The sequence below is a fragment of the Lissotriton vulgaris genome, chromosome 6 (assembly GCF_964263255.1).
Source record: "Lissotriton vulgaris chromosome 6, aLisVul1.2, whole genome shotgun sequence".
NCBI lineage: Eukaryota > Metazoa > Chordata > Amphibia > Caudata > Salamandridae > Lissotriton > Lissotriton vulgaris.
This window is the reverse complement of record NC_141694.1, coordinates 1,103,050,408-1,103,073,136: the sequence shown is the minus strand read 5'-3', so window position 1 is coordinate 1,103,073,136 and position 22,729 is coordinate 1,103,050,408. Positions and strand designations below refer to the sequence as shown.

The window sequence follows — 22,729 nt, the reverse complement described above, 5'->3', positions numbered from 1 at the left end:
GTATCCGGGAACGTCAGGTTGATTTACCCTTTGATGGGGTTTTGCTTTTTGACGCTCCCGCTGAGTCAGCGGTTCACAGGCTGCTGGCGGGCTTTCGTCCTCCCACTTGGGTACCTTTAGACCTGTCTTCTGTGGTACTTTTTCATTTTCCCATCCGTCAGATGCGTTCTGTGTTTAACATAGGCAGTGAGCCTTACATGTGCTCTGTATTTCAAATGAGCAGTGAGCTTTACGTTCTCCTTTTATGTGGTCAAGAGTATTTACCCTTTGGGGGGCGTGGCCAAGGACCGAACATGGCGGGCGTGCTCTAGCGAGGCTCCGTCCATGAACACCAACACTAGCTGATTATCCTACTTCCCCCTGCCTCCCCGATCGCCACGATATCCCCCCCGGTCCCTGGGAGGCGGTGCGGACCTCCGACGCCGATTGGCGGTCACAGACGACTGCAGGCGGCTGGATACAGACCGCAGCTTGGGCGCGGCCTGGCCCTTGTGGTGCGGCAGCGGACTGGCGTAAGGAGATGGCCGGTGCCAGCTGGAGCCGATACGGGTGCGACCTGGGCCGCTGTGGGACGGTGAGCCGGCGTATACCAGCAGCCGGCTCACGGGAGTACGACAAAGAGACCTGCGGAACCCACGGGCCGTCCGGAACCAGCAAGGGCGCTGCCTGTGGGGACTGCCGACAAATCCTGCCTGTCCGGAATGGAGGCGGCGCTGACCACACTGGATCCTGGTCTAGGCGCGCCTGCCCCCGCCGCGCTACGCGGACTCTCTGAAGGCGCTGCTGCTGCTGAACTGCCCCGTGTGCGGATATTCAGAGGGGCTGTGAAAGACACCGACCACAACGCGACGGGCGAGGGGCCCCCAGCACCTGCGAGGACTCTGTCTGTTGAGTTGTGCTGTCAGGCGGAAGGTACGGTGCACAGAGCAGGAGCGAGACAATTGGCACCCCACCACGCCGCTGCACTCTGAAACCAGCGTTCGGCCTCTGCCACCCAACCCCCCCCCCTATGCTGGCATACTGCCAGTGAGGAATACCAGACCCTTAGGAGACTTGTGGGGCCGCCATTCTCGTTCTTTTCACCTTGGCTGCCCTGGTGCGCTGCGCCCTGGGGGGGGGCTGGTGAGACCTCCTAAACACATTATACACGGTGGGACGACAACCGGTGGCCTCTTCCCTGCGGCTGCACGTGGGGGGCGCCGGCGGCATACCACTCGACTGCGACACGCTCATCACTGGCCCAGACCAGTAGCATTGGGGACACTCTGTGACCACCGCCCTGCAAACACGAAATATGGGCAGGAACAAGGCCAGGGTGCAGGACCACGGTGCCGGCGCCGATATACAGTCCACGGGCCCGGAGGACCCACTGGCATCCTCTAACGTGGAGATAATTCCCCCAACGGGCAAGACCTCACAGGATGCGAAACTGGACCTTATACTAGTTGAAATCAAGGCGTCCAGGGAGGCGCTAGAATCCCGAATGGACAACATGGCGACGAGCCTCTCGCTGCTCAAGGCGGACCATACGAAGCTGGCGGAGAAAGTCAAAGAACATAAAATAGCGCTAGACGACCTCATCCCACAACAAACATTGCATTCTACGAAACTCAAAAATATGGACAAACAGATTAAAATGATATGGGACAAGCTGGATGATGCGGAAGGGCGGGCCCGTGGGACAACGTGCGCATACTGGGTATTCCGGAGAAAAGGGAAGGACCCTACCCAATTTGTGGAGGACTGGTTAAAAAAGATAGTGGACCCCCAGGACCTCACGCCACTATATAGTGTGGAGAGAGCGCACCGGATGCCGGCAAGACCGCCGAAGCCAGGGGCATCACCGTGCCCCTTAATTGCCCGCCTCCTACACTACAAAGATCGATACTCGGTCCTGAGGGCTGTGAGAGAGAAAGCCCCATTGCGCTTCGAGGACAAGACTATTTTGGTATACCCCGATTTCACCCCGGCGGTGCAAAGAGCTCGTTCGACGTTCCTGGGAGTTAAGCGCAAGCTGCGAGACAGGAACCTGAAATACGCACTGCTATTTCCGGCACGGCTCAAAGTGCTTTACAACAACAAGTCCTACTTTTTCGAATCACCGGAGGAAGCAGCGGAGTGGATGGAGGTAACACTGACGCCCCCGAACACGCAGGACCCCTTTGAGGAGGATCGAGGAGCGGGCTCATCGCACCGGGAGGTCGGAGCCAGATGGGAGCAGCCAAGGGTCACGCAAACCGACACTGCCTCGGGGGGATCGTCATCGGCCAGGACCAAGGAGATAGGACAACTGACAACGGCCGCTTTGGCCGAGCACGACGCTCAGGACCCTGCCGCTTCAGCCAGCCGTTCCGCCACACACACGGAGGTGTCGGGATCTGCTGATAGCCTGCAACTGTTCCCCAAGATCACGGCACAAGAAGCACATGACCTATGACTGTGGCTGGGCAGGACGTCGGATGGTATCGTATGAACTGAATGCAAGGCGATCGGGGGAGGGGGGGGCCTTCTTTGCTCTGGGTGCGATGGAGTGCTACCAACTGACTCTGGACTGGCGTAAGTGGACCCAGCTCCCCACCATATAGACCTATTTCAATGTAAGGCATGCCCACGTTGGGCTATTCTGTTTGGATCCTGAAAGGTTTTATTCGGGGATCTAGTAGTTACGGGGTTGTTTCTTGTACAGGCACGAGACTCATGGTTGACTAACTATACCTGCTCCATGGTACGGACTTCACCGGCTTTACCTGCTACCACTAGGAATGGGGACCCTTAATGACTATAAGCTGTGCACTTGGAATGTTCGTGGCATGGGGTCAGTCCACAAAAGACATAGAATCTTGGCCCAACTAAATCGTAGAAAGGTCAAAATTGCCTGCCTTCAGGAAACCCATTTAACGACCTCAGAAAGTGGGAAATTGCTTAAAAAGTGGAAGGGTCAATTGTTCGCTACCTCTTACTCAGCCTTCTCGAGAGGGGCAGCCGTGTGGCTGAGGAACTCAGTCCCTTTTAAACTGGTGGAACTGAGGAAAGATACAGAAAGCAGATACGTATTCGTCCGAGGGTTGTTAGACGGTTCCCCTGTTGTGTTGGGTAGCGTATATGCGCCGAACTCTAACCAATCGGCCTTCCTGGTGAAACTTAACGGAGTGCTGGCTGACTGGGCTGATTTTCCCTGGTTGATGGGCGGGGATTTTATTGCTGTCCTGGATGTATCGATACATTGCAGGATACGGAAAGTAGAAAACAGGCTGAGGCGCTAGCGCAATGGGCAGAGGTTTGGCAACTAGCAGATGCATGGCGTGACAAACACAATTTAGACAGGGAATACACATTCTATTCACCACCCCACAAATTGCACACCAGAATAGACCATGTTTTCTGCACCACGTCACTAATGGGGTCGGTCATAACGGCAGAACACATGGGCAAAACTCTCTCAGACCACAACCCGGTGGAAGTTGGCTTTCAGTGGGGCAGGATCCCAACACCCATACCAACTTGGCGCCTTACACCAGATCAATTGGAAGACACGACTTTCCGCACAACACTCGAGATAGCCATCGTAACTTACTTTGACACAAACAGTGGGTCCGCGAGCTCCCGCCAAGTGGAGTGGGACGCTTTTAAGGTCTCGATTCGGGGTGAAGCGATGAGCACGCGGGTGGGCATGAGGCACACTGATGGACAAGCTCCGGGACGTAGAGGGAAGCCTAGCACTATTAGAGACTGAAGCTGCCGGCACGAATGTGCCCTTCACGCCACTACAAGAAGCACACATCCAACACGCAGAACTGCTAGTGGAACTACGCCTCCTAGACTACAGAGAGTACACGAGTAGACAACATGCGCAGGCGGATAAGGCAGGACCTTTATTGGCCCGGCTGGTAAAAGATGACCCGATACACTTGCCCATAATGGAGGTACTTGACCAAGGGGGGTCCATGGCAACAACGCAGTGGAAGTCACCCAGACCACCAGACCCTGAGATGTGGAGGGCGGAGTTGGTGAGGTGGGGAAAGGCTGAGAGTGCGGCATTGCAGCTCGAGGAACGCAGAGGGCTTAGGAAACACCCCATCTCCCTAGACTGGAATGCATTGCTGGGGTCCTTTGAGTCAGGGAATGATACAGACTCCGAACACACCATAGATATGGGACAACAGGAATGAGGACAAATCTGAATCATATACCGACCCTTGTACGGCCTCCACCAAATAGGAGGGACCCGTTAAACGCAACTACAGGTGCACAAACACAGACGGTATCTACACGAAAGTGTCTCTGCCCATGTGCCCCTAGTACGACTATAGCAGGGCTATTATAACACACGAAATGTCCATGTGTAAGAATGTCCGGCACCACGAACTGATATAAATGTGAGTAGGACAGTGCCTGGGGGGGGAGGGTGAGGGAGGGGGGAGTTCAGTTTGGGAGTTTTAGCGAAACTAACGAAAAATGAAAATGTATACATCCTGTCAGTGCGATCATAATGTACAAATGTGTGAATTATGTACTGTGAATACTCTGCACTGATCACCATGCTTTCATGTATCCTGTTAATAAAGACATTTTCAAAAAAAAGAGTATTTACCCTTTTATTAGCATCTCCTGGATGCATTTTGAATTCAGTTGCCTGTTGGCCTTTGGGGCCGTGCTTCACAGGTTGCTGTGTCCTCTGCTTGTGGGTTTCAGCCGGTAGTTTAACTCTGTAACGTCATTATGGGCCGGAACTCTGTTCAGGGGTTTGGTTTGTTCCTGCATTCTTTTTGACCTGGCTTTTGCCGTTAGAGGCGTTCCCTGTTGTCCGATGTATACATACTCCATGTGTGGTACTTTTATGGTATTATATAGCCTTACTTCATTCACCTGGACCTGGTGATATTGTGGGCTCCAGGCACCGACTGCATGTCCATTGTACGGTGTTATATGTTTTTCCTGGGATGCCATCTTCTTTTGCCAGGGTTATCCATCTCTTTAGATGTTTCATGGTCACTTTAGAGTCTTTGTAAATGGCTCCTACATGCTCTAAAATATGCTGGGTATGGTCCGGTAAATACATAATGCCTACATGCCGGTTGCCTTGGTTTCCTCTTCCTACCTTGCCACTTTTTGTCATAGTTGCGCAGTTTGGACCAATGTCCCCATGTGTGGGGGAGCCCTTTTTAGGTGGTTGCAAGTTCCATAGGGTCCTCCTTGCTTCCACTTCCTGGGGTAATTTTCCAATTATCATATGCACAACATGTGTCTTTAATGGAACATTAAAGGCATCCCTATGGGCACACCCTATTTCCTCAGTGTGAAATGAGGATTCCAAACTTCAGTTCCTTTTTAAGGTTATTTTATTCTTCTTTCATATATATTCTTTTGATATTGTTGACATTTTAATCATTCAGCATTTCAATCAGTATTTATACCAGCGACAGAGTTACTTTCGACTCCATTGCATTTCGGGCATGACTCACAACGCCCTTCATCAGGGAATAAACACTACAAACAAAAAATAGAAACAACAAATGTAATGAGCAAATGTGCTGTGTGTGTCTATCTGTAACAAGTGCTATGATTTAAACTAAAGTGGTGTGTTATAAGCAATGAAAACGGAAAAATTTAAACAATCATGTCCTGTGAGTTTACAACTGAGACCACCATCTATACCTTATAAACCCGTGGCTACATGCCAAAGTACAACCACGCCTGTGTCACTTACGTGTCGCGTTTCGACAAGATCAAACATTGTGTTCAAAATACTGTCAAAGAAAAAATGTGCGCCCTTCTGTTCCTGGGTAAGCAACTTAAGGTCTCTATTGCCATTTGTCGGCGGCATATTCTGCCTGCTTCAGCGGTTAGGGGTTCATGCTATGCCTCGCTTACCCTTTAAGGTTGGGTGTACTCTAAAGGCGCTAGAGGGCGCACGAGCAGAATGGCCGCCCTGTGGCGAGGCTCCTGCTACCCGGAATAATTATCCGGTATTTATCTTACTAAATCGGAACGAAAATCGCCCTTCTGAAGCCTACGTTCTTAAGACTACTAGCTCCACACTCTGTGAAAATCTGGAGGCAATCCGAGGCTCAGAGGCCGAGAAACGCAGTGCTGAGTTCCCTGCCGAGAGCTGACAGAGGGGGCGGCGTCAGGCCTCTGTGAACTGGGACGAAATTGCTGAGACCTTCGCCCGGAGACTCGAGGTGCTGTGCCTATACTGCCGAGGAGCTTGAGGAGGTGGGCTATAACATTTGCCTATGCACGCGCTGCTTCCAACTAGAGGCCCCACGCGACCTGCCTAATGGAGTACGGACCCAAATGACATAACAGTAGACATTTGCACCGGCAAGACGCAATGGAAAACCGGATCTAGACCTGCCTCTCTGTGTAACACTCTGACTCTGGCCCCTGTCCCTCACTCATTATGTCAAATATAATGTCCCCTTTGGACAGATCATAAGCAAGCAAAAAGACTTGCAACTATAACACACACTAGTCAATTCATACTTTCAATTTGAGCAACAACAAAGATGATGTAAAAAAATAGTCAGAAATTATAAAAATGTACACAATTTATTATACCATTAAAAAGAATCACAATAAAAGGGATAATCAATATATCCTAATACAATACATGCAGGTAATAATCACATAGTGGGAATAAAACATAACAACATATTGGTTAAAAATAGAACAGGATACTGCAATCCGACTTAAGTAAATCAAACTCCAAATTTGTATAAGTATATTTAAATTGGAGACGTTGTGTAGTCGAATGATTTAGTGTATCCCAATACACAAGGGCATCTACGCGTTTCGGTTTTGGCAACTTGGTTTACGAGCCAGCACCTTCATCAGGATTAAAATTTTATAAATTCCCACAATATAAGGAATATCTGCAAAAATATAAAATGTACAGTATCAAATATATTATCACTAATATATTGTCACTCACTACTTGTTACACCATCATCAGTTTGCTACTCCTTTAGAAACACCCAATTATACATTCAAACCATTCAATTAAACATTAACCTTCTAATGCAACATTATTGTTTAAAAAGAGCATACAGTCTCATATACATTGGCTAAGACCACTTGAAGATATAATGAAGTTCCAAGCTTAACATAGTGAGTGGCGATATTGTCATTCTCCTGCACATTTATATGCATTTCAAATACAATCCTCCAAATTGTATGGTTGATCACCTTTTAAGTATATTCTCTTCTCTCATGAGAATCAACAAAATGGGCTTAATAATTTACCTCATTATTTTGCTAGTACCGGGCTTTCCTAAATCCCTCCGATACTTGATCTCGAGTTAGATGATCGATTGGCGCACCTCACATTGCAGACGCCTATAGAATTATATATAGTTTCAGTCAGCTAATATCCAACACCCTGTCCCTCACTCCACAGGGGATAAACTTATTTAATGGCCATATAGCGCTTCTTGAGGCGTCGAGGGACACGATGCGCCAACTGCGAAAGGGGTGGTACTTACCGGAGCGGACTGCTGGACAGGGCGCCAAAAGCGCTGCACCTTCGGAAACTCAGGCAGCCTTGGGCGCTAAACCCCTGTAGCGAGACGCAAGCTGCAGTTGTGGGCGGCAGTATCGGGTACTTTGCGCTAAATGACACGCGGCAGGACACTTTACCCGAAGGAGGGGTGGCGCTATTTACAAGAATTGTGGCGGCGTTGCAGAGATTTAAGCAATCGAACACCAGCCAGTAGTTGAGCTCGCCCACAACGCACAACATTGGTCATATTGATGAAAAGGCCTAGCAGTGTGGTGTGACCTGGGGGCAACATCGAAACCGGGAATAAGAGCCTTTGTGACGGACATCTCCATTATCGCATCAGTCCAATGATGCAGGGTGCAGACAACGAGGTATTAACACACTACCGGCCCTGAGAGGCACAGCATACTACTGGATCACCGGGTGCAGGCGGAGGTATGGGAAAGCCAGACACCCGCCAACCGAAATTTAACTTTGAAGCCGCAAAAAAAGGGGCTAAACAGACTGACGGAAGCCGACTTGGATAATACGGACAGATCAGGTGGCAATGCATCATTCCAAGACCGGGACATGCAGCAGATACTGCAGGAAATGTGACAAGGCTTTGCCACAATCGTCGATAAGGTGGATCGCATGTCCTCAAGGATGGACGCTATTGTACATAAGGTAGACCAGCACGAGGAGCGAATAAAGGAGACAGAGAGGCGAATATCGGACAACAATGACACCCCGCTAGTTATGTGACGCAATTGACGAGAATGGATACGTTGTTACGTATCATCGCTGCGTAGAATGAGGATTTGGAGGCCCGCAGTTGACGCAACAACATCCTCGTGACGGGGCATTCCGGAATCCACAGACACTGGGCGTATGGAAGATTTCATCGACAAACTGCTCATAACTGCCACAGGGGCTGAGGCATTCTCCGCACATCTTATCATGGAATATGCGCATCGCTCCCTTGGGCCGAGGCTCCCCTCAGAGGCCCATCATTGCGCGCCTGCTGAGTTACTGGGACCGCGATGTGGCACTGCGTGCAGCACGCGCCAAACAAAATCTGGTGTACAATGGGGTGTCCTTCTCGATCTTTCCGGACTTTACTCCGATGGTACAGGAGGAGCGGCGCAAGTTCGAGGTCAAAAACAAACTGCGTGCAGCACAGATTGATTATGCCTTATTATATCCAGCGTGACTTTGTGTGACTCATCAAGGGAAACCACAATTCTTCACGAACCTGCAACAGGCTGAGGACTACTTACGATCGCTGAAACGGACGCAGCGGGGAAGAAATGGACGTGATGCAGGCCAACAGGAACATGACCGAGGCACGGACAAAGAAGCCTGAACTGTGGCAACCAGCGCTTGTTTTCATTTTCTAATGATTGCTGTTGGTAATACTAATGCTTGATGAGAGACTGCAACTGCAACCGAAGTGTGGATATGCATCCCAGAAGGACTGCAGATGTTCCGATGGTAATGTATTCCGGGACCCGCCACCCCCCCTCTATTGGAGCCTAGAGGTCGTACAGGTCCAGAGGCTTGAGGTGGGGAAGGCGGCGGTGTAACCCTCTAGAATGGCCCCCTACGGGTGTTCCCCTGAATTGGATTGTGTTTGTTGGGGAGGGACTAAGTTTCTGGTTTTGGAAAGGGGCAGTGAATGGGTAGACTGGTCTAGCAAGTTGGGGCTGCTTCAGTGGGTGGAGGGTTGGACTGTGGTTGGGTGGGGGGTGGGGGAGGGTAATGTTACCTTTGTTCTAGACCGCGCAGATGCACAAGAGGACACTATACAGGATGCTGATATGTGGGCAGAAGTTGATGATATATGGAATGGGTGGTACTGCCTGCACATTATTGCCGCTCTCTGTCACTGGCGAATCACCTAACAACTCTTTAGTAGTCATATCCTGGAACATTAGGGTCCTTAACGACGCTCGTAAATGTAGAAATGTATTGTCTTACCTAGATCGGCACAAAGCACAAGTGGTATTACTGCAAGAAACGCACATTCCCCAGCAGACTAGTCCTTCTTTTGCCAACAGATGGGCTGGTGGTAGATTCTTTTCATCCTATTCCTCCTACGCCAGGGGCATTGCAATACTAATTAAACGAGCTGTCCCATTCACATCCCTTGGTCACTTGACAGATACAGTAGGGAGGTATGTCATAGTATGGGGGAGACTGGGTGACGGGACAGTTACCATTGTGAATTGTTATGCTCCCAATATTGATGCTCCCGAATTCTTTACAATGCTATGGGGTAAGATCCTGGATATTGGCTCCACTCACGTAATCTGGGGAGGGGATTTTAATGTGGCATTAACACCTTCACTGGATAGGGCGGACGGGCTGGCACACTATCCTCCTAAAGCCAGGGAAGCCATGCAGGGTATAGTGGAGGAAGGCTCATTGGTAGACAGCTGGAGACATAAACATCCTACGAAGCTGGAGGGCACACATTTCACATCCTACACAGGAACATGGGCAGGTTTAGATTGTTTCATGACACGGGGCTTAGCGGCTGGTGTGACGGCTGCAAGACATCTAGCCTGCACTTACTCTGATCACTGTCCTGTACTAGTCACACCGACGGTGCCTGGTTTTGATAGCCCTAGGCCAACCTGGCGATTACAGCCCACTGTTTTGCTTGATGCAGCTTTTAGAGAGGAGCTACGTGAAGACATACAGGACTTCTTCCCCCGCAATAAGGGTACTGTCGACAGTGTTGAAATGGTCTGAGAGGTCTTTAAGGTTACAATATGCGGGTGGTGCATAGCAAAAGGGTTTGGAGTACTGCGGGATATCCAACGCACACTACAAAAATTAGAGGTTGACCTAAAAGAACTAGAGAAAAGAATACAGAAGGGAGATAAGGCAGAGGAGCAAACAGAATTTCGAACCAAGCTGTCGGAATATGAGGAGGAAGCGAACCGGGAGTCGAAATTCCGAAGTAAATACTGGGTAGCTCGGAAATATGGGGAGGGTGAACGCCCAGGAAAGGCCTTATCTGAAATCATAAGACATGCCAGAGGCACCAATACTATACTTGAACTTTCTGACAGTAATGGGGAGATATGTAGGGACAATGCCCGCATAATGGAAGTACTTACCAAGGATTATACACTACACGGGTCTCAGGTGATTTAGACTTCGATGGCTTCCTGAGAGACGTGGCCTTATGCTGGCTAAGCGATGTGCACAGGCAGCTTCTGAGCGCTCCACTGGAGTTAGACAAAATCAGAGAGGCGATTATGTCCTTAAAAAATGGGAAGGCGCCGGGGCTAGACGGTATACCGGCGGAATTCTACAAATGCTATATAGACATTATGGCACCGGTGCTACGCGAAGTATTCGAAGACTCAATGGAGGTTGGTACACTGCCTCAATCCATGCGAGAGGTGGTGCTCACCTCTCTTCTAAAACCAGGGAAAGAGCCCACGGAGTGTGATTCCTACCGCCCCCTATCCCTAATAAACTGTGACGGAAAGATATTGGCCAAAGTACTGGCTACAAGACTGTCATTACTGATGACTCAAATAGTACTGCTGGATCAATCCGGGTTTTCCCCGACCAGAGCGACTAGTCATAACCTCCGTACCCTGTTTTCTCTCACGCAAACTATAGCACCGGAATTTCCGCTTGCTGCTGTGTTCTTGGACGCCTCCAAGGCGTTTGATTCCGTAGAGTGGTGTTACCTTTTTACGGTGTTGCAAAAGATGGGCTTCCCACCTATATTTCTTGCGTGGGTGCAACTATTATATAATAAACCTACGGTCAGGATACTAGTGAATGGTCGCCTCTCAATCGCGGTGTCTATAACCAGAGGCACACGGCAGGGGTGCCCACTATCCCCACTTCTATTCGCCATTGCAATAGAACCACTGGCCTGCAGAATACGGCAATTACACAGGGACAGTGCATTCCGATGCCTCCAACGACAGGTCTCGATCTCGCTCTACGCGGATGACGTGACGCTGTATGTCACTGACCCGCAACACAGACTAAACTTAGCCTTATTGAGGGAATTCTTCGTTTTTGGCAGACTGTCCGGCATCACTGTGAATTGGAGCAAATCGCAGATTTTTCCACTTGCCCCAGCAGTGTCCGAATTTCCATTAGATTATCCTATCGAATGGTGCCATTCCGACCTTAAATACCTGGGAATCCGGGTCTCAAGAGACTAGGATGAGACGTTCCGGATGAACTATGGCACGGCTATGATGAAGCTTAAGGGCACCATTACCCGCTGGAATGCGCTACCCTTATCTATGGCAGGAAGGGCCTCGCTAATTAAAATGGTTGTGCTACCTAAGTTCTTGTACTTTTTCCTTAATATACCGTACCACCCGGGGCTTTCTTCTTCAAAACTATGAAATCAGAACTGATCAGGCTGCTCTGGGGAGGGAAGCAACCGAGGCTCCAATGGGCGGTTATGGCAGAGCCGTATAGCAAAGGGGGCTTTGATATCCCTGATTTTGAGACATATTATCTGAGTGCTCAAGCACATTATCTCTATCACTGGGTCAAACCCCACGCGGTATATGCCGCAATTAGCAGCTGAAGACTGGATTGTGCAACCTTTGCCACTAAGCGGGATCGTTCACGGACCCGCCAATGTTCTCGAGACACCGCCAACCACTGTGTCTCGCACTATCGAGGCTTGGCAGAGGATATTGCACAAGTTACGGATTTCCCTGCTATATGCGCCGCTTATGCCATTGACGTATCACCCCAAAGTGACTGTGATACAAGAAACTGGCTTCCAAAAAATGTGCAAACGCCTTCGGTGGTCTACATGGGGAGACTAGTTTGTAAATGGAGAGTTTCGTACTAAGGAACAATTCTTTGGAGATAGTGTTCATAGTCCCCTAGACCTCTTTTATTACATACGGTTACAGGAGGGCATGAAAACTCTTCTCTCCGAATGCCCACGGGAACCGGACGTTATACCGCCCCTGAACGTTCTGTTGGATAGCACTGACGGTACACACCTTGTCTCTGGAATATATGGTAGTCTCCGTACTCACACCCCAGAGGTGACGGGTTCGGCCAGGCGCCACTGGAGTGAAGACCTGGGGCAAGAGATAACGGACGATCAATGAGAGTATTGTTGTGAAATAACGTGACGTATCACTTCCAGCAGCCGATTTAAGATTATACATTATAAATTCCTGCACAGAGTTTTACACGCCAGCCAGGAAGTATAGATTCAAGCTATCTGACACAGATCAGTGTGAAAGATGCAAACGACCGGGGGCTGGATTTTATCACCTGGTCTGGAAGTGTCCACTGATATGGCAATACTGGGAGCAGATACACGCAGCATGGACGAACATGCTGAATGTTAGCTTTGAGAAAGACCCTCTCATTATGCTCCTAGGCTACACGGCACATATACCAACAGGTAGCAGGAAACTCATGGATATCGCTTTACTATTAGCTAAACGAAAAATTGCATGCAGATGGGGGAGGGGGAGAGCACCTAAGTTCAAAGAATGGTTACGGGATATGACACATTGTCAGGAACAGGTTGGAATATATGCTGAAACACTACCAGTGACCTCGAGGCCCAAGGACATATGGGGACCACTACAGGCATACATATCACAACAGGGACACGTTGACGAAAATGGAGGGGGAGGGGAAGGTGAGGCTTGGGATGCCAATGGTTTGCACTGCAAAGTACCTGATCATCGTTCCTATTGTTAAAGTTAGGGACGAGCGCTAGTGCTGATGCCTAAAGATCTTTTATGTTGGAAAAGAATGAGCCAATACATTGTGCAGAATATGATACTATTTGCAACATGTCTCTGATTCAAGGACCCTGTAAGAACTGATTACGATATAAGTATGTAAATACCATGTATGACGAATTACCACTCTGCTCACGTTGGGCTGAGGAAGTACCAGATATTGTGCTGAGATTTCCGAGTGTTGATTGCGCTGTCATTCTGTGATGTAACTGAAAAAACTCGAAAATAAAGTTAAAAAAAAGGTTGGGTGTACTCTTGGTGTGCTTCTTGTCCCGCTGGCTATCTCCTATGCATTGCTCAGGTTCAGGCTTGCCTTTTGGCTCTTGCCACCAGCACTTTCTGGCACCTTTTTATAACTGGTCTGTTAGGCGCTGGTTGCATCTCTTCAAGTTCATTCCCAGCTTGGGTAATGCTCTTTTGTGCGCCATTTAGCGGAGAGGATCTCTCTCTCTCTGTCTCTCTCTATCTCTTCTGAGGATCATACCGTTCTATCTCTAATTTTATACTGTTACTGTATGGTGCCATTCTGGCATGCTGTCGTATATCTTATCCTGTGATTTCTGCTCTTTGAGCTGCTGGGGTTGCTGTCGGACTGTTCTGCAGCAGTTTGTTTCCAACTTTCTCCGTCACCTTGTTGACTCTTTCTGTTATCCTGTCTCAGACCCGCCTCCCTTTTTGGGTATGGTTATGGTATCTATTCTAAGTTAAGGAATTGGCGGCTAGATGTCTCTATCAGATGTACGAGTTACTTAACTTTGGTAACGATGTATCTGGTAGAGACGTTGTCTAGCCGCAGATTCCTTAACGCCCACCCAGTCTCCCCGTTCTGCCAGGACCTTTTCTGGTGGTGTTCTCCACTGGCATCTTCAGTTGCCATTGGGGTATATCTTCAGGGGCTTCAGGTTGTTGCACTCCCCTGGGTGCTTTCATATACAGTTAACCTCTGCTGAGGGACTTCTTTTCTGTTATATGGTACCTTTGATTCATGGGAAGGTTTGTTTCCTCTCCTGTTCCCTTCCCTTCAGTCTGCTCTACTGCCTAGGCCCTGGTTTTCTAGTGGTCATCCTCTTTGAGGTTCGGTTGTGCTCTATTTCCTTCCTATGTTTTTAGAGGGGAAAGGCAAGTCTTTTCATTCTTTCCTACAGTGGACTGTTGTTCTTTCCGTGTTCCGTCCTTACTGGACGGCACAGTTCCACATGACACTATCAGTCAATTTCTATCTGTTGTATGTTCTTCCCTTGTTGCACTGTGGGAGGGGGCCCCCATTTTAACCTGCAGGGCTCTTTCTCAAAGTCTCCACTTATATGTGTAGGTGGTGTCTATTCTGTCTTTAGGATGGTGTCGCCACCATCCCCCTTTTTTTACTTACGGAAAGTTCATTCCTCGAACATTGTTCCCATACTTTCACAGTTTAGTTGGTGGGTCCGCGTTGTGCCGCAGAAAAGTTTCTCCGAAGAAAACTGACGTCGGCACGCCGGGAGTGATTTATATGACCTCGCTGACGTCACGTACGAGGACGACATCAGGGTGGGGTCGTGTGGCGTCGTCCCCCAGCACAGAGGTGCTGCTGCAAAAGATTTCCGGATCCAGTCTCACGCCTGGTGATATTCTACGTTAAGGAATCTGTGGCTAGACCACATTCTCTACCAGATACATCGTTACCGAAGGTAAGTAACTGATACAATATGTTATCATCTGTGTGTGTTTCTCTCCTCTTTTGACTAGTGTCGCTACTACAGCCTGAATTATATTGTTGTTGCTTTCTCTTTCAAAATTTGGTAGTTCGTCTCTCAAGCAAACCTTGTCACTTTTTGATTTGGAGGAGAAACTGAAAGATATTAGAAGCCTGGTGGAGGAGAGAAAAGATTACTCGTTGCTCTGCGACCAAGCTGAATCCAGGTCACCACTGTGCCCTTACATGCTGGCTGATGAAGAAAACCCTTTGACATCTCAGGTAATGCCTTTAGTCGTTCCTCAAGATTGATTTAGTGAATGAAAGAAAGACTAATACATAGATTAATGTCTTATTACTCTAGATGTAATTGGTGACATTGTGCACATAGGAGCATAGAAAGATCACTGTGCAGGCCTTGATTGGCTCCAGATTGGACTACGCTAATGTCCTGTACAGTGGTCTCCCGGACTATCTTGTTCAGCGGCTGCAGGCTGTGCAGAACGCTGCAGCTCGCGCTATTTTTGGCCTCCGTAGGCGAGTTGGAGCCTCTGGTTTGTTGCAGTCGCTACATTGGTTGCCCATCCGGAAGCGGTTCATGTTTAAAGTTCTGACGCTGGCGCATAAAGCGCTTTTTGGCGTGGGCGCGAAATACTTCCAACGCAGGCTTGCCTTCTACCGCCCTGCCAGATCTTTACGATCCGAATCTCTGTTCTTGGCTGTGGTTCCTCGATTTAGGAAGGCATGCACTGGAGGGCGCTCCTTTAGTCTGAAGGCCCCTCAGTTGTGGAACACCCTTCCTTTGGCCCTACGGTCCTCTACTAATCTGCTTCACTTTAGGAAGAGCCTGAAGACTTGGCTTTTTAACCTTTAGTACTTCTGTTGTTCTTTTTCAGTTGTTCGCTGTATGGTGTTATGTTTTTTATTCTGAGCTGCCTCGATAAAGCGCCGGGACACTGCACTGGAGTAGCCGTGCGCTATAAAAATAAATGTATAACATAACATAACATAACATACCGTACCATGTTATGTAAAGTGCAATTCACTCATTCACATCTCATTTGCACCTTTTTATATGATGGCAAGGGTAGGAGGTAAAGTAAAATCTTAACGTTAGTCAGCCCTCTGCCTTCCTCATTCGTAATAAACTCCAGTTCAACTTCAACTGTCTCAATATCGAACAAATGTTCACACATGCATTTAATATTGAAACTATTGTATGAGAGTTTAGGTTGAGTGATCACACCGGGAGCTAAGATAATTATTTTACCATAAGTCTGTCTTGATTTTTTGAGCTGCATCCATTGTTTCTCCCCGGTCAACAATATCTTCCTTTAATATGCTGAAATTGTTGTAAAAATAAAAGATGATGGATTAATGCTCTTTTTTTTTTTATTGTGTTTTTTGTTTAATAAGTTGGCAAAACCATTGTTGTGAGGTGAATTATTGCTCACAGCCATCTTGATCCTATGGCCCATATCCGATTCTTATGGGTTTACATCATTTTACATTGGTCCACAGAGTCCCTGACATAACTGAGAATGCACATGCCTCTCTAATATCACAGGCTATGGATGCAGGGCTTGGCATTGAGGGGAAGCTCCCCCCCTCCAATATAGGGCTCCAGCGAGGACGCAGCCCTATTCATCACCCTCCTGAACAGTCAATGACATTTGGAGGAAAGGGATAAACTGCAGAGACCAAGAGGAATGCAGGAGTCACACTGGGGAAGCGACTATAATCACCAGCTCCACGCTGCAACATTCCGCTCTTCCCAAAATCAGTTGTAGCGCCATCCACAAATCAACAATTCCTTCCCCCGTCTCCCTGCAATCAGAAAGCAGTCACGTACCAGCAAGGAGGGACCCTGTCCCACAGCGAGCACCCGACCATGCATCCCATAAAGCCTCCTCCAGCGGAGTCACTTGATACAATAGTGAGTAGTGGGAAACCAAGATACCTGCCCAAAGCGAGGTTGGGTGAATTAAAGAAAATAGACCCCCGGTACCTGGCCAATGTGACAACATCACCATAAAAAGTAGGACTGTCCACATCGGCGTCATCTTGGGTCTGGGTTTCTCTCCTGCTCTGGATGGGGATAACTAAAGGCTTGGTAATGTTCTTATTGCACAGACATTAACCTTATAACTTTGCCACTACACTAGTACTCTAATAGACGCGCTAAGTTTCCCCTAATATATAGCCTGTCTATGCAGATTTTCCGCTCCTGGAGTCTTTGTAAATCGATACCAATATGTACACCGGGAAACGTTACAACCCTCTTTATTCAACTTCTTCCCTTTTGATGTGTGATTTCTTTGCTCATCTGCTCTTGTGAACTTGCTACGTCGATATCAAACTCTCCCTCACCGGCATGTGTCAGAAAGAAAAGATGAAGTGCAACTCTCATTCTTCAAAGCTGTGTCTCTAGCACCAACAAAGGAAACCTGCACCGCTGGCCTTGGCAGCTGTCCCAGAAATATAGGTTATGCTCTGGCTATGCTTCTGAAAGAGCTGTCGGGCAAAAAATGCTCCATTGCCACTGTAAACACAGCATTGGACACGACACGTGCTAAAATGCGAACTGCGTTTGAACTTGGTGACCAATGCATCAACGGGTACCAGATCTCAGAAGTAGAAACCCAGCTGGACCAAACCCCAGACTGGGGACAGGCAATGTGGCATCTAGACCAGAAAACTATTGAGTTTGAGGACTGAAGCCAGAGGGACAACATGAGGATCCTCTGCGTACCAGAGCAGGTTAAGAAAGAGATGTTTGCTTTTTTTAATTGCCTTGATCCCAACTTTACTGAGAACTACATTCACTCGGAACCTGGACTCCGATTGCGCACTGCTGCTCGAGGCGCACGCCCACACCATATTCTGGCATGTTGTATATGGCATCAACATACTAGACAAATTCTTCTAGAACTGACAAAATATGGTCCATATCATTACGAAAACAACTAAGTTATTGTGACTGAACACTTCTTGATACTTACAAATGTTAGAAGGAAGCAATTTCTGGCTTTGCTCCTCAGACTGCGAAAGAGAGATTTTAAATTTGGCATGCTACACTCTGCCATCATAATCTTATTGTGCCAACACCGCACGATGGAGTACCATGGACCAGGTGAACTGGAGTCTTTTTATAGACTAGCTGGATGACACCCCGATTGACATTGCACAGGAAAAAGACACAGTACTGGGCAATCAGCATGGGAGCTCAGGCCAAGATGGCCTGTCATATCTAGAGGAACATCGGTACTGAGAATCAGTGACCGAAATGGTCCCATGGTCGCAAGCGGCGATCATGGAAACCTTCTGAGATGAGACAAGTCTAGCTCATCCCTTAAGACCCAACTTAAAAGCCTCTGTGTGACAAACTGTGCTTTCGTAATGTATAATCACTAACCTCCTTTTTTTTTTTTTTACAGACTCGCCCAAAGGGCTAGGTGGTTTAAGTTCAGGCGATTTAACCTTAGTTAGAATTCACAAATACCAGTGAAGACTTCTCATTCTTCTACTACCGATGTGACCACATGACCCTTAAACTCAAAAAGATTAATAGTACCCTCCTTTACACCCTATTCTCACCTCCTCTTAGACCCTGTAGCCTGGCGACTGGCAGATGGGTTTTGTGGCCCTGTTCCCATAGGTAGCAGCACCACCTCTTACCTCCATGACAAAGGCACTGAATCCAGTTATAAAGCTCTCCCTGCACTGATTGTAGTACCTTTGAATCCCACAGTCCTGTAATACCCCTGTAGTAGTTGTTGGTGTCTTCCCCACACTTGCTTAACCCCTTCGATGCTGATGACGAGCTCAGCTCGTCATGCAGTACACTGGTCGTGCGCTGATGACGAGCTGAGCTCGTCATGCAGCATGGGGATCAGTATATTTCAGCACCCAGCGGGAATTACCTTCGCAGCCAAGGTGTTAACTACTTACCGACTAGAGACAAACACCAATTGTTATCCACTGTCACCTGGTGCTCCCTTGTAACCGCTAATCACGTCTGTTACCTAATATTCAGCCCTACCTACATACTTGACCCCCTTATCCCTCACTGTCTGTCAGCCACTACCCATGCACGATGATCACCGCTCCTAAATGTGCCTTGATGCAAACACAGATACGGAGATCTATAAATGTAACACCCCTCAATGCCAACGGACTGGCGCATTTTATTAGATGGAAAAAAATACGTTGCGGTCTTGGCCGTAACAAAACCGGACATATCACTTTTCCAAGAGACTCATTTAAACCCCCCAGAGGGAGTGAAACACTTAAGAAACTGAGAGTCGAATTATAGATGCTAGTGTCACACCCAAGAAACAAGGCCCAAAGGGGAAGATGCTATACCCCTGGCAATGAGGGGTGACAATTTATTTGCATAAAAACCTCCCCTTGAAATTACTTCGTAACTTGGCGGCAAAAGACAGGAGTTATATTTTGGTGCAACTCCAAATACAAGCTGCATACATTAGTGTAGGGTCTGTGTACACCTCACTTGATGCTAAGTATCTTTCTCACCAATATCAAAAGGTTACTTACGCCTTTTTAGCTCCAACAGAGTTGTCATGGGGAAGCTGTATTGGAATTTAACAATTGAGACTATCCTAGGTAGATCAGGAAAGGCAGATCTCTGTAGCAACGGGAATAGGTGGCTGCTGCACCTATGAAAGAGGGGCTATACCTTCAAATCTTGGTCACAAAGTATTCAAACAAGGATTGACTACTTATTAAACTCATCCACCCTCCTCCAACAACTGACCAGTGGCTCCATACTCCGTGCAGTATATCAGACCATGACCTATTTGATATCCGCTTAGACCTTGATCTACTTAAACACCTGCAAAGTCAATGGAGACAGATTCTATGTAATAAAAAGATCCATATGACATTTCACATTCATAGCTACATGTAGAAAAGTTTCTCAAGGATATGAAAAGCTCAGTCATGTCGACACAAACGCTCTGAGGAGCAGTAATGACCACTGTGAGAGGCATGCGGGTCTCAAACTTGGCTTAGGCCAAAATGCGAATCCTCTCAATTGACCTCACAAGAGATGCTAAGGGAACTCCTGACTGATAAGCTCAGAGTAAACGCGATTTACTATTGTAAGCTGAAAAATATATTTTCTGTATTCGCCAAAGAAATCATGAAAGGGGAAGAAAGCAGGCTGCCTACTGGTCTTAGAACTCTGCCAACTAGACTCATCTGGAACTATCCTTGCCCTGTGGAGCTCTAGAAGCGACCTTCTGACACTCCGGACCGAAATAACACCTGTACAGGTCTGACCGATGAGCCAGACTAATTTGAGCACCTACAACTAGCCAGAATTATCCAAGATCAATCTGACATTTTAGACGGTGATATTACTGTAGAAGTCTCAAAAGCAATTGGTGGTATGGCTACCAGTAAGGCACCTGCAGAAGCAGCTTCCTGGTGGGATTTTATAAGGTCACCAAAACCCTGACCTCCCCCATCCTAGTGTCAATATGTAACGGGCCCATGAAAAGGGGCACATGACAGACTTCTTTCTGAGTATTGTATTGTATTGTATTGTATTGTAAGGGGAACTTGTAGAGCGCGCTGACACCATGGGTTTCCTGGCGCTGGTTGGAAGCAGAAAGACATGGGGAACTTAGCTGGATTGAGGGAAAAGCCATGTTTTAGGGATTTACGGAAAAGAATGAGAGAGTTAGAGGTTTTGAGAGAGAGGGGAAAGGAGTTCCAAAGTTTTTGGGCCAGGAATGCAAATCGCCGGCCTCCAGATCTGCAGAGTTTGATAGAGGGGATAGACAGGAAGTGAAGGTAGGAAGATCTCAGGTTCCGTGAAGGGCAATAGGGCTTGATGAGGGATTTCAGAAAGACGGGACAGGAGCCAGATAGAGCTTTAAAGGTAAGGCAGCCGATCTTAAAGGCTGCCCTCGAAATGACGGGGAGCCAATCTAGTGTGGAAAGAAGGGGTTTGGCGGATTGCCATTTCGGAATCCCAAGGACCAGTCTCGCCGCTTGATTCTGAACAGATTGCAGTCTGGAAAGAGATGTTTTAGGCAGACCGTGGTAAATAGAGTTCGAAAAATCTAAGCGGGAGAGGACGAGGGCCATGATGACTTGCAGAAGGGCTTCAGGAGTGAGGAGATAGGCCACCTTCCTGATCCTGCGCAGCTGGAACATGCAGGAGGAGACCACCGTCCCCACTTGGGCCCCGAGAGAAAGGCCGGAGTCAATAGTGACCCCGAGACTCTTTACCAAGGCCACGGGGGTGGGGGGGGGGGGGGGGGGGGCCAAGTTCTGCCGGCCAAAAGTACGGACCCCAGTAGGTAGAGCTCCTGCCCGGAAGAAGGAGCTCCGTCTTTCCGGGGTTCAGTTTGAACTGGTTTTGACACGTCCACTGAAGGATGTGGGACATAGCTGCCTGGAAATTAGGGATAGCGGAGGGGGAGTTGAGAGGAAAGATGAGTTGCAGGTCGTCCGCGTAGTTAAATACGGTGACGTCCCACTGCCTCAGAGAAAAAAGAAGGGGTCAAAGATAGAGATTAAAGAGAAGAGGGGACAAAGAGGAGCCATGGGGGACCCCACAGGGCGAGTGCTCCCTGGGAGCTCTGAAAGTGCCCAGGCTGAGGGTCTGAGACCTCCCGGTCAGGAAGGATTTCACCCATGCCAGCGCCAGGCCCTGGATGCCAGCCTGCTCGACACGGTGGAGAAGGATGTTGTGGTCCACCGTGTCGAAGGCGGCTGACAGGTTTAATAACACCAAGGCCTGGGGGGTACCCTTGTCAGCGCCGTCTCTCAAGGCATCCAGCACGGCCAAGATCAGTCTCCCTAGAGTGGCCGGGTCTAAAGCCGGCCTGGTTGGCCTCGAGGAAGTTGGAGCTCTCGATGAACTGTGAGAGACAGGCCGTGGCGTGGGCTTCCAGGATTTTGGAAAAGAAGGGCAAGAGGGAGATAGGGCGGTAGTTCGCCGGAACGGCGGGATCAGCACCAGGCTTCTTCAGAAGGGGCACCAAGACGGCCTCCTTGAAGGAACTGGGCACCGTACTGGACGAGAGAGAGGAATTCAGCAGGGGAAGGATGCAGTCGGGTAGAGAATGGCAGATGTCTCGTAGTATGGTGGGGGGGCAGCAGTCGTCTGGAGATCCAGACTTAGTGCGGGTAGCCAATGTGGCCAAGGATGTGGGGTCTAAGGGAGGGAACTGAGTGAAAGAGAGGGCATTGTGGGGGGGAGAGACAAAACCAGCGCCAGGGGGGTAGCCGGGATGGTGTCTTTAATCAAAGCAATTTTCTCAATGAAGAAAGTACTAAGCACGTTACAAGATTCCTGTTTGGGGGCCTGAGTCGGGAGTGTCCTGGGGTCGGAAGTGAATTCATTAAAAATCTCTTTGGACTTGCAAGGGGCGGATAAGATTCTTTCTGAGGCGTAAGCTTTTTTGGCTGCGGAGATGGCTGTTTTGTACTTATTGCGCGCAGTAACATATACGCCTCTGCTAGGCGAGCAATAGTCTCTCCTCCACCTGCGCTCTGACCGGCGGAGTTCCAATTGCAGGGTCTTGAGATGGGGGGTGAACCATTTGTGAGAGTTGCAATGTCGGGATCGGGGGAACTTAGTTGGAGGGGCAAAAATATCGCTGGCTGTCGTGAGCCAGTCAGAGATATGCCCGTGAAGCTCGTTGGTGCTAGAATCGTTGGGAAGCAAGGGGCGTGTAAGGGAAAGGTGAGATAAGAATTTAGAGGAATCGGCGGCTCTCCACTTGCGGGCGGTGCCGCCCTCCTGCAGTGGGATCCTAATCTGGCCGA

At 48.6% G+C, this 22,729-nt stretch overlaps 1 protein-coding gene across 1 annotated transcript in view; it reads left to right on the top strand.

Annotated features, from left to right (window-relative positions):
- Positions 1–22,729, top strand: part of PEX3 (peroxisomal biogenesis factor 3) — a 391,252-nt gene that overhangs the window by 269,946 nt on the left and 98,577 nt on the right. Inside the window, exon 8 of the mRNA XM_086927170.1 lies at positions 15,034–15,205. Within this exon, the coding sequence (XP_086783296.1) occupies positions 15,034–15,205 (172 nt within the window). The remainder of the gene's footprint in view (positions 1–15,033; positions 15,206–22,729) is intronic.